General features: G+C 38.4%; 1 protein-coding gene across 1 annotated transcript in view; it reads right to left on the reverse strand.

The window, feature by feature from the left end:
• Positions 1 to 1,437: 1,437 nt before the first annotated feature.
• Positions 1,438 to 12,702, reverse strand: part of LOC128691084 (venom protease-like) — an 88,618-nt gene continuing 77,353 nt past the window's right edge. The window contains exon 9 of the mRNA XM_053779878.2: positions 1,438 to 1,715. Coding sequence (XP_053635853.2) covers positions 1,551 to 1,715 — 165 coding nt within the window. The 3' untranslated portion in view covers positions 1,438 to 1,550. The remainder of the gene's footprint in view (positions 1,716 to 12,702) is intronic.

Raw genomic sequence — 12,702 nt, forward strand, 5'->3', positions numbered from 1 at the left:
TTCAAACCCCACCCGTGGTATGGTTTGCCTATTGTGTTTCTTTATTATTTTATACAATGTAGTTATCTTCGTAAATTACCAAAGGAATTAAAGTAATGAGAAATAAAATTTCACACATTAGGAAAATAACAAAATTTTTATTTAGTGTTAATATGATTTATTTTTGCAAAGTTAAATTATCATTTATAAATTACAATCAAATTTACAGTGAGGTGAGGTAATATAGTACATTATAAAACTAAGCGCCACGCCTTATAGGGAAATGCTAATGTCTGATTTTCTCGTGTGATTTATTTAATATATCTGAATATAGATCAGTATGACACGAGCATATTGATATACACAGGACAGTGAAGCTTCATCACAACTTTCACATGAAAACTTTGCTCTCCTGAAATTTAATGAAATTGCTTTATTAAAACAGTTTAAGAACTTACACAAGAAGAACCAGGTAACAGTTAATGATCCTACGTCAGTGTGTGTCGGGCTCCAGGTAACAGTTAATGATCCTACGTCAGTGTGTGTCGGGCTCCAGGTAACAGTTAATGATCCTACGACAGTGTGTCGAGCACCAGGTAACAGTTAATGATCCTACGTCACAGTGTGTCGAGCACCAGGTAACAGTTAATGATCCTACGTCACAGTGTGTCGAGCACCAGGTAACAGTTAATGATCCTACGTCACAGTGTGTCGAGCTCCAGGTAACAGTTAATGATCCTACGACACAGTGTGTCGAGCACCAGGTAACAGTTAATGATCCTACGTCACAGTGTGTCGAGCACCAGGTAACAGTTAATGATCCTACGTCACAGTGTGTCTAGCACCAGGTAACAGTTAATGATCCTATGTCACAGTGTGTCGAGCTCCAGATAACAGTTAATGATCCTACGACACAGTGTGTCGAGCACCAGGTAACAGTTAATGATCCTACGTCACAGTGTCGAGCACCAGGTAACAGTTAATGATCCTACGTCAGAGAGTGTCGAGCACCAGGTAACAGTTAATGATCCTACGTCACAGTGTGTCGAGCACCAGGTAACAGTTAATGATCCTACGTCACAGTGTGTCGAGCTCCAGGTAACAGTTAATGATCCTACGTCACAGTGTGTCGAGCTCCAGGTAACAGTTAATGATCCTACGTCACAGTGTCGAGCACCAGGTAACAGTTAATGATCCTACGTCAGAGAGTGTCGAGCACCAGGTAACAGTTAATGATCCTACGTCACAGTGTGTCGAGCACCAGGTAACAGTTAATGATCCTACGTCAGTGTGTCGAGCACCAGGTAACAGTTAATGATCCTACGTCAGTGTCGAGCACCAGGTAACAGTTAATGATCCTACGTCAGAGAGTGTCGAGCACCAGGTAACAGTTAATGATCCTACGTCACAGTGTGTCGACCACCAGATACGAGCTAATGATCGACAGTGTGTCGAGCACCAGGTAACAGTTAATGATCCTACGTCACAGTGTGTCGACCACCAGATACGAGCTAATGATCGTGCTTCACAATGTGTCCACTTCCAATATTTATTAAAAATAAATTCTTGTGCTAGAAGGCAAGCTTCTTGATCCAGGCTAGATAATGAGGGTAGCGGAGGTTAACATACAGTCCAGGGTAGTCTTTGTGGCCGCAACCATATCCTCGAGATACAATCCCGGCCAAGACGTAATACCCAGCAGTGTGGCGGCCTACAAGTGGTCCTCCTGAGTCACCCTGAGGGAGATTGAAATATACAAACCTTCACTTTATATCACATGTTCACAAGAACACTGGTAAGTCTACTGGTCCATGCTAGGCAGGTCCATCTCACACCCATCCATACCCATTATTGTACTTGGAAGTTTGTTGTATACATCTACAATTCTGTTTCTTAACCAATACCCTTCTATATCCTTTCTAAATTTAAATTTCTCCAGCTATTCGATGGATAAGAGTTCTGCTTTGATTGGATATTTTCAGCTCGTTGTTTATATTCTTCTTATTATTTGCAGTTTTTCATTTGTACACATGACTCATATCCTCCCTAATTCTACCTCTTTTCAGAGTGCGCAAATTCAGTGCTTTCAGCTTATCTTCATAAGACAAATTTCTGATACAAGGAATAAACTTTGTCTTTATATGAATGTTTTCCAGCACATTTATGTCCATTGTGTGATATGAGGACCAGAACTGACATCATAATCTAAACAAGGCCTCACCAATGATGAATAAAGTTGAAGTAACCAGAGGATTTCTATTATTTATACGTCTTCATGTGAAGCTAAGAATTCCATTAGTTTTACAGCGTACATTTACGCACTATTGTCCTGGCTGTAAATTACTGCTTACCAGAAACCCTAAATCTGTGGATGAGGTCTGCTCAGTTTATAGGTACAGTACTTATTTTGTTTTTCTGGAAATAAAACCTTGCATTTGTCCACATTAAACTGCATCTCCCTTTTCTATACTGCAACATCAACCTTTCTAGGTCATTCAGTAGCTCTCTTGTGTCCTTACTCAGAATTAATATGATTTCCTAATTTAGTGTTATCGGCAATTTTGTTCCTTCATCTATGTTGTTTATTTATATTGTGAAGGTTAAAGGACCCAGTACTGACACCTGAACACCACTGTTAAGGGGCTCTCATTGTGATTCCTCCCTATTTATGCAAACTCTGATATCTATCGTTCACCTTTGCCTCCATCCAGGAGATAGCTTTTGCTGTTATTCCGTGTGCTGCTACTTTCTTCAACATTCATCTTTGTGGTACTCTACCAAAGGTATTATTGAAATGTTCGTACTTGATATTGTATTCTTTACCTTGGTCTACCGTTTCATATACCTTATTAAAACAAGATTAGTAAAGTCCTAAGGCATTAATTCTCTTCCTAAAAGCATGCTGAAATTTAATGATTATGTATTTTTCATGGGTCTTCGAATTTCTTCCGCAGTTATTGATTCCATCAGCTTTCCTACAAATGATGTTAGGCTTATTGTTCTATAATGTGAAGCAAATGACCTATCTCCCGATTTGTAAATAGTTATCACATTTGCCGTTTTCCACTTGTTTATTACGATATCCGTGGCTCGAATGGAAGCGGGTAGAAACGTTGGTCATGTTTCCTTACACTTGCAGTAAGTACCTGGGATGTTAGTTGAAAGTTGAGGGTCGCATTCCTGGGGTGGCAGTGTCAGTATACCTTATACATGTATAGGACTGGTCTTTGAAATAAGTTGAGGTAGGACAACAGCTCATAGCCTGTAAATGAACTGAGGTAGGATAACAGCTCTTAGCCTGTAAATGAACTGAGGTAGGATAACAGCTCTTAGCCTGTAAATGAACTGAGGTAGGATAACAGCTCTTAGCCTGTAAATGAACTGAGGTAGGATAACAGCTCTTAGCCTGTAAATGAGCTGAGGTAGGATAACAGCTCTTAGCCTGTAAATGAGCTGAGGTAGGATAACAGCTCTTAGCCTGTAAATGAGCTGAGGTAGGATAACAGCTCTTAGCCTGTAAATGAGCTGAGGTAGGATAACAGTTCATAGCCTGTAAATGAGCAGAGGTAGGATAACAGCTCTTAGCCTGTAAATGAGCTGAGGTAGGATAACAGCTCTTAGCCTGTAAATGAGCTGAGGTAGGATAACAGCTCTTAGCCTGTAAATGAGCTGAGGTAAATAAATATAAAGTATCCTTCAGAGCCAGCTGGCTTGTTTAGTTTTAATCTATTTGAGAACCATATAATTTGTGACTTTCATCTTCTGTAATTAATATTAGTCCTGACCTATAAAATTATTGGCTCCTTATTGTGCATCTTGTTGTGTAAAAACAAAACAGAAATAAGCATTAAACATGGAACACATTTCTTTTTCCCTGACTGAGTTGACCTGAGTTACATTTAGGTTCCTATCTATTCCCCGATCTTGTTCCAGCATTCTAAAAAAAAAACTTTGGGTTGGCTTGTGATTCCCTATTCTTTATTTGATTTCCCTCTTAAAATGGATATATTGACCCATAGGTGACCATCTTCTATCTTGGTTCGCCTGTAAATGTCTCTCTCACTCCAAAATGTTTAAATGTTTTATTCATCTATTTAGGTTCATTTATTGTTTGATCAAATTTCTGTGTTAGTTATCAAGGAACTACTTTTTTCACAGTGGTTGTTTTGCATACTGTGATATCACGTGTTGTGTAATAATATATATATATATATATATATATATATATAATTTATATATATTTATATATTTATATATATATATATATATATATATTTATATTTATATATTTATATATATATATATATATATATATATATATATATATATATATATATATGCATTGGAAAGTTTGTGCAGTGGTCTAGATAAAGTCCGTCTTATATAATTGTCAGTCTTATATTAACAAAAGCAAGAGCAATTGGAAAGGTACAAATGATTATCTTCTTATCTCAAACATGTAATCTGTCATTACCATGCTACTTTTACAAGAATAAATCTAACACAAAATTGTTTGGAGAAATATTAAATAAAGTATAAGAACTTATAATAAAATCTGGAACATAAAAATAATTAACTATGAAAGTAAAATGTTTTCATGTATATAAAAAATAATAACGTTATTCCTACTGTAAATAATCACAAGGTTCAGGATGAAACACTGCTCATTTACTCTCTACAGAGAGTAATAACATATTTAAGAAAGGACACACTATTACACTGTGGCACTTAAGAACATTTCCAAGGCCATGAACCTTAACATCACCACAACTGACAACCACTTACAGCCAGATGATGGAGAACTCCTCGATGATGACAACACATACTACCAAATCACAACCATTGAATTGGAAAACACCACACTGACACAGGCCATATCCTGAAACAATCTGAGTAGGATAGAAAGCCTTGCCATCTTCTGTCTCCCAGTCTCAGACCAGCTATCATGTAGACTCATCTGAAACCTGCAAGCCCAGCATTCCAATGAGACCCAAAACATCTAGCATTGGCAGTAGTTCCCACTATTTGGTACACATAATCGTCAACTACAATTCCAAATTACTAGGCACCATTAGTAATGCAAACATCTGACACTTAAGTAACTTACTAAATAGTATCAGAAATAAAAATATAGAATAAGAAATTAACCAGCCTCATAGAAACTTGCCTGTTCACTAAGGTGCCTACAGATCAAGCTATTGATTCACTATGAAAAAATTATAAGACACGGAACATCCTCTACTTTGCCAAGCTTTCTAAGATATCACTGAACATAGCACAAATTTCAGTTATTTTTCTTCATAAACACCTACAGACAAAAATACGGTATGGCCATAAGGTCACCAGTTGGTGGTGTGCTTGGTAACCTTTACATAGAGTCCCTAGCAGCAGAGTTATTCCTTCATCATCCCTTAATTCAGTGAGTCTCAACCAAGGGTAAATTTACCCCTAGGGGTAAAAAATTACATGGCAAGGGGTAAGTATTTGTGTGCTATTTTTGTACAATACCTGAATAATTTATTTTTTTCTGACTTTCTTGTTTTTCTGTCCCTTTAGATTAGTCAACACAAACGAGACATGTGGAAATTTCTAGTTCTTCAAGCTAATCAATATAAACGTGAACAAGCAAAATTTTGGAGTAAGATCCGACAACCTTTAGGGGGAAAGCACAAGGTTCCGAACTACCTAGTTCATACCTTCACTGATGAGGATGATGAAGATGTTGAAATTAAACTTGACGATCCACAGGACCAGGCTAATTTGATGGGTGATGTATGGGAGAAAATTCTCTCTCACAATAACAGTCGTCAATTTAATAATAATCATTATCAGTTAGTAAATGAATGGAGAGATGAGAACTTGGATGATTTACAACCACTACCTACCATCGATACTTCAACTCTTGAAGATACCCACCCGCTTACTAGACCTATTACATTACTAGAGATAAGTCAGGTTATTGGAAGAATGAGAAATAGAGCCCCTGGCCTCTCTGGAATAACAATGAAACAAATAAAGTACCTACCTAGAAATTGCAAACAGTCCTTGGTAAATATCTTTAATGCCATCTTGGCCTCAGGACATTTTCCAGTTGTTTTTAAGACTGCTAGAATGATCTTTCTTGCTAAGCCCAATAAAGACATCCACCAACCTGGGAACTATAGACCTATATCTTTACTTGAAGTCACTGGAAAAGTTCTTGAGAAAGTCATTTCCAAACGGATTGAATTACTATATGGAGTTTAATCACTTGTTTACTGAAAAACAATTCGGCTTTAGAACACATAGAGGTACCAATCATGCAATAAATGTTATTTTTGACACTGTAGCAAGTCTAAAACAGCAGGGCAATCTTGCCTTAATTGCCACCAGAGATGTTCATAAAGCTTTTGATAGCTTATGGCATGATGGCCTTATATACAAACTCATTGACCTACCAGACCATAACTGGACTTTTCTCAGAGTAATTTATAATTTCTTAACTCAAAGAAAAATCATTCCCACCTTTCATGGCAAGTCGACAGAACCTTTTATACCGACCGCTGGTGTCCCACAAGGTTCTTGTCTTAGTCCACTTCTGTTTAACATTTATGTGAATGACCTTCCTCAACCAGAGTTTAATGACACAATTGTGACACAGTTTGCAGATGATGTTATTCATGTCGTCTCATCAACTCCAGTAACAGGAAAATACAAGTATGAAAGAGTCATAGAAAAAATGAATATTGAACTTCGTCGAACATCTAATTGGGAGAAGAAATGGAGAATTACGACTAATCCTGACAAGGTCCTTGTTAGCACGATAGGATGTTTTGCATCAACCATCGAAGATAAAGGGGGTATCTCCATCAGAGGTACACCTGTAGCCATTAGAAACCCTAACAAGATCTTGGGATATGAAATAGACAGGCTGCTCCACTCAACATCTCATGTAACTAAAAAGATCAACACAGCCAAAGCCGGTCTTAGCAGACTCTTTCGATTCAATCAAGCCCCTCAACATGTCAAAAAACATCTGTATAAAATGATAATAAGACCTATACTCGAATACCCTTCTGTCCCTTTATGCTAGCGACATTTTTTTTGTGTGGAAGGAGGTAAATGGAAAAATACATCAAGCCGAGGGGGTTAATCATGGAGGAAAAGTTGAGAATCTCTGCCTTAATTTATTACCAGGCCAGGATAAGTAGATGGTGTTCTCATAACACGTTTAGACGCTTAAATCATGATTGACAATTAAATTCAAAAGCTGCCTTAACATGATTTACAATTGATTCAGGTCACACTCGAAGAACCAAACAACAACCTTTGGTTTATTAAAGTCAATCTTCTGAATCTAGACCAAAAACTCCAAGTACCACTATCTTACCAGCAACAACGAATTTATTCACATCTGCAACGACGACAAGAAAACCAAAAAAGTATTTGATTTTTTTTCTAAGATATTATAGGACATGCTACCCTGAATATCTGGAGGAGGAATGCGACAGTATCTTCGTCACCTTAGACTATTTTTCACTCTTCATCCAGGATTCCACCAGAGAAGAAAATACTATTAGCTCCATAAGAGAAGAGTGATCGTGACAGACGGCTCACGTAAATTTTAGAGTAAAATATAACAGTTGCCGAGGTCATCAGCTACACCACTAACACAGACTTCCCTAGAACAGGACGCAACAGCCAGGACAACATAACTGTCAGAGTACATAACTATAAAGAAACGGTTAGCAGTTCATAAATATTTTCCCGCATTACTTCGACAATAGGTCGAAACCATACAAGTTGAGGATAAAAACGCATAAGTAATCACAAGAAAACTTTTTGATCCTGGGGTTTTGTTCACTCATGCTATCCATAGGGTAGAAACTTATGTATATATAAGCAAGGGGTCATAAGTTAACGAGCTGCAGTCAGGTCAAGTGACGAGCTGCAGTTAAGTTGTAAAAGGGTCATTCCTCGGCCTTTTAGCATTTTAGATAAATATATATTTTGGATCCTAATTTTTGCGTTCACACCCAATGAATTCAGGAGACTTTAATTGTAAATTGAAAAACTAGACCAGAAACAAAATAATTTAGTTTAGATTTATTTTTTTTATTAGCACACTGGCCGATTCCCGCCAAGGCAGGGTGGCCTGAAAAAGAAAAACTTTCACCATCATTCACTCCATCACTGTCTTGCCAGAAGGGTGCTTTACACTACAGTTTTTAAACTGCAACATTAACACCCCTCCTTCAGAGTGCAGGCACTGTACTTCCCATCTCCAGGACTCAAGTCCGGCCTGCCGGTTTCCCTGAATCCCTTCATAAATGTTACTTTGCTCACACTCCAACAGCACGTCAAGTATTAAAAAACCATTTGTCTCCATTCACTCCTGTCAAACACGCTCACGCATGCCTGCTGGAAGTCCAAGCCCCTCGCACACAAAAACCTTCTTTACCCCCTCCCTCCAACCCTTCCTAGGCCGACCCCTAACCCACCTTCCTTCCACTACAAACTGATACACTCTTGAAGTCATTCTGTTTCGCTCCATTCTCTCTACATGTCCGAACCACCTCAACAACCCTTCCTCAGCCCTCTGGACAACAGTTTTGGCAATCCCGCACCTCCTCGTAACTTCCAAACTACGAATTCTCTGCATTATATTCACACCACACATTGCCCTCAGACATGACATCTCCACTGCCTCCAGCCTTCTCCTCGCTGCAACATTCATCACCCATGCTTCACACCCATATAAGAGCATTGGTAAAACTATACTCTCATACATTTCCCTCTTTGCCTCCAAGGACAAAGTTCTTTGTCTCCACAGACTCCTAAGTGCACCGCTCACCCTTTTCCCCTCATCAATTCTATGATTCACCTCGTCTTTCACAGACCCATCTGCTGACACGTCCACTCCCAAATATCTGAATACATTCACCTCCTCCATACTCTCTCCCTCCAATCTGATATCCAATCTTTCATCACCTAATCTTTTTATCCTCATAACCTTACTCTTTCCTGTATTCACTTTTAATTTTCTTCTTTTACATACCCTACCAAATTCATCCACCAACCTCTGCAACTTCTCTTCAGAATCTCCCAAGAGCACAGTGTCATCAGCAAAGAGCAACTGTGACAACTCCTACTTTATGTGTGATTCTTTATCTTTTAACTCCACGCCTCTTCACAAGACCCTCGCATTTACTTCCCTTATAACCCCATCTATAAATATATTAAACAACCACGGTGACATCACACATCCTTGTCTAAGGCCTACTTTTACTGGGAAATAATCTCTCTCTTTCCTACATACTCTAACTTGAGCCTCACAATCCTCGTAAAAACTCGTCACTGCCATACCATAACCATACACCATATACCATACACCTGCAACATCTGCCACATTGCCCCCCTATCTACCCTGTCATACGCCTTTTCCAAATCCATAAATGCCACAAAAACCTTTTTAGCCTTATCTAAATACTGTTCACTTATATGTTTCACTGTAAACACCTGATCCACACACCCCCTACCTTTCCTAAAGCCTCATTGTTCATCTGCTATCCTATTCTCCGTCTTACTCTTAATTCTTTCAATAATAACTCTACCATACACTTTACCAGGTATACTCAACAGACTTATCCCCCTATAATTTTTGCACTCTCTTTTGTCCCCTTTGCCTTTATACAAAGGAACTATGCATGCTCTCTGCCAATCCCTAGGCACCTTACCCTCTTCCATACATTTATTAAATAATAGCACCAACCGCTCAAAACTATATCCCCACCTGCTTTTAACATTTCTATCTTTATCCCAGCAATCCCAGCTGCCTTACCCCCTCTCATTTTACCTACTGCTTTACGAACTTCCCCCACACTCACAACTGACTCTTCCTCACTCCTACAAGATGTTCCTCCTTGCCCTATACATGAAATCACAGCTTCCCTATCTTCATCAACATTTAACAATTCCTCAAAATATTCCCTCCATCTTCCCAATACCTCGAACTCTAAACTAACATTTAGTTTAGATATACATAAAAATTTCCCATTTTTCTACAGAAATGTTAGAAATAAGCCTACTTTTATTGTAAAGAGAAAATAAAGTCATTCGCTTACATACGTGGACGCCTTTTCTTATCACTCTTCTATAATGATAAAAGCGTCATTTCAAGTTTATTTCTTAAGGCGTATTGAAAGTGAGATTCACAGTTCTTACGAGCAGATTAGGTTATGTATATTGGATACACAGAGACAGCTACTTGATCAACATAAGTGAACTTCTGAGAGCTAATGAAGAATACTGAAACCAAAACTTAACTGGTCTTCCTTACTTGAATGAACCAAAAACAGCTGATTTTTCTCTCATAACGATATATTATTAGAATAATTTTCATTTTGAATACAAATAAAACGTTTGCAAAAAAAAAAAGGTTCTAAAAAATACGTAGATGAATGCTATCATTAACACAATTCAATTCACTAACTAAATAAATGATTTTAAATGCTGACTTCACCACATACAGTAGATGTTCTGTGAAAACTGGAGACAATTGTAATGTACTATTTCTGTACATAGCTACAGAAAATCATATTATTTGCACTTATGTATCAAAGAAAAATAAGGGAATAGGATATAACTAGCAATGTTCCCAGTTCCACTCTTCTAAACCAGAATGTCGAGCCTCCATTGAAAAATGTTTTTAAATCTGACAGACAGTTAAGGACGATATATGATCAATAAACAGGTAAGTCTGACGTCTCCGTAAATGTTATGCCAGACTTCCTGTCTCTTTTCCTAGTTGTCAATTTTTTTTCTATGTGCTCAGTAGTTGAGCCTCGGGGGTCCGGGGAGCAAGTTTCATACCTGTACCTGACTTACGTCAGAGTGGTTCGACTCCACCTACTGGGCGGTGATCCCACTAGCAAAGTTGCATACACTTCTCCTGTGCGTTCCAAAAATATATAGACACGTACATTTTAATGAGTCCTGGTTGTGGAGAAATTTTCTCCAGGAGGGAGGTATCAGCCCCCTTCAGCCCCTTTCAGCCCTGAGGGGCCCAGCCCTCTCAGAAGGGGCAAGCATCTTGTTTACTGCTACAGCAAGTAATTGATCCCAGATGCAGTACGAGTATACGACGTGGTCAAGCGACCGACGCTCCTTGCAGTCCAGTGTTGCAAAGTGTAGCTTAATAAAAGACAGTACATCTCTTACCTTAGCAGGACAATTAAGGAAAATCCTGCTCCCACTTTATTACCATGGTAAAGACAGTGTACATTGTTGTCTATGCTTAAGACAGCAAGAATCAAGCATTCTGCTTTGCTTCATGGAGGAAGTGGCAAGGAAGCAAAAGTACTAGGTCAGCTTTTCCTTTATGTGCTAGGGGCAGTGACGGTGTAGGGGGCTGTGGCATCTTCAGATTACTTTTGACTCTACTGAGAGTCACACTGATGCCAGGATAACCAACAAAGAACACTGATCTGTGCATTAGTGTAAACAAAGTGTCTCGCAAAACACAATAAACACTTACAGAGAAGTGTGATCAGCTTCTTCAGTGATAAGATTGTGAACAATAAAGACAAATCTTGTGGAACATAGTGTGCCAGTGTGCGTATTCCTAGACTATGGAAGACGTGGACATCCAAGGACACTTCAGCTTCTATCAAGTCACCGATACCTGTCGAAGGTGTGAAGAACACCATAGCTCACACTACAAGAGCAAGGTGGGTTATAAATTTCTTGTAGAACGGTGGACTGCGCAGTTCTTAAGTAGCAAGGAGTTTGTAATCAACCTATAGTCGGCAGTGAGGTGTGGACTTTTGAGTCCACACACGTAAGTTTGTCAGCAATCTGTGAATGAAATATGCTGACATAACACCCTCTAGGGGTAATTTATGATTAACCTAATATTCATTTTCAGCCGTTGAGAAGTGATAAAGACAGCTACTCAAGACCTCGTCTGCAGGGGCGGCTGTGTAGACGATTTGCTGTCTTTTATCAGTTAAGTATTCCCTATATTTAAACAAACTTAGCTGGTAAACCATTTCTCAACACTGGTCACAGACCGGGCCACAAAGGCGATGACCCCCGAAACTCTTTCCAGGTATACTCAAGCTATTGGTTTCCTTCACCAGTGTCCAGCAGCAGCCGATCATGAAACTGATCGTCAGGTTTCCTCTAGTATATATTGATATAATATCGCTCTTGAGCCCAGAATGTACAGGAGAATGAAATAGCTTGAGACCATCCCTGTGGAGTTCTACACTGTACGTGTTAGAGCAAAACTATGTTCAGATTTGCATTAATCATCGTAAAATTTGTTAGAAACACATGTTTTTAAACGTGAAATGAAATCATTTTGGGCAGTGTAACTGTTGAAAATGTTAGCATGGGAGGCAAAGTAACACAATCATGTACAATAATACCATAACATTTGGAATGGTACCTCCACTCATTATTATTATTATTATTATTATTATTATTATTATTATTATTATTATTATTATATTAATATTATATTTCTGTTGGCCATCTACATGCTTGATACAACTTTCTCAGCATTTTGAAAATCAATTGGATGGTTAAAATCTCTCGCGTGGATAAACAGAGTATTTGAATCTTGTCCACTTCTAATGCAATATTTATTTATTTATTTATTATTTGGACATGATACATAGTTGTACAAAAGAAAAGCAGTGGTTGAGTGTACATGTCAAAATTCCCTTGTATGCAGAGCAT

The sequence above is a fragment of the Cherax quadricarinatus genome, chromosome 27, assembly GCF_038502225.1.
Source record: "Cherax quadricarinatus isolate ZL_2023a chromosome 27, ASM3850222v1, whole genome shotgun sequence".
NCBI classification, from domain to species: domain Eukaryota; kingdom Metazoa; phylum Arthropoda; class Malacostraca; order Decapoda; family Parastacidae; genus Cherax; species Cherax quadricarinatus.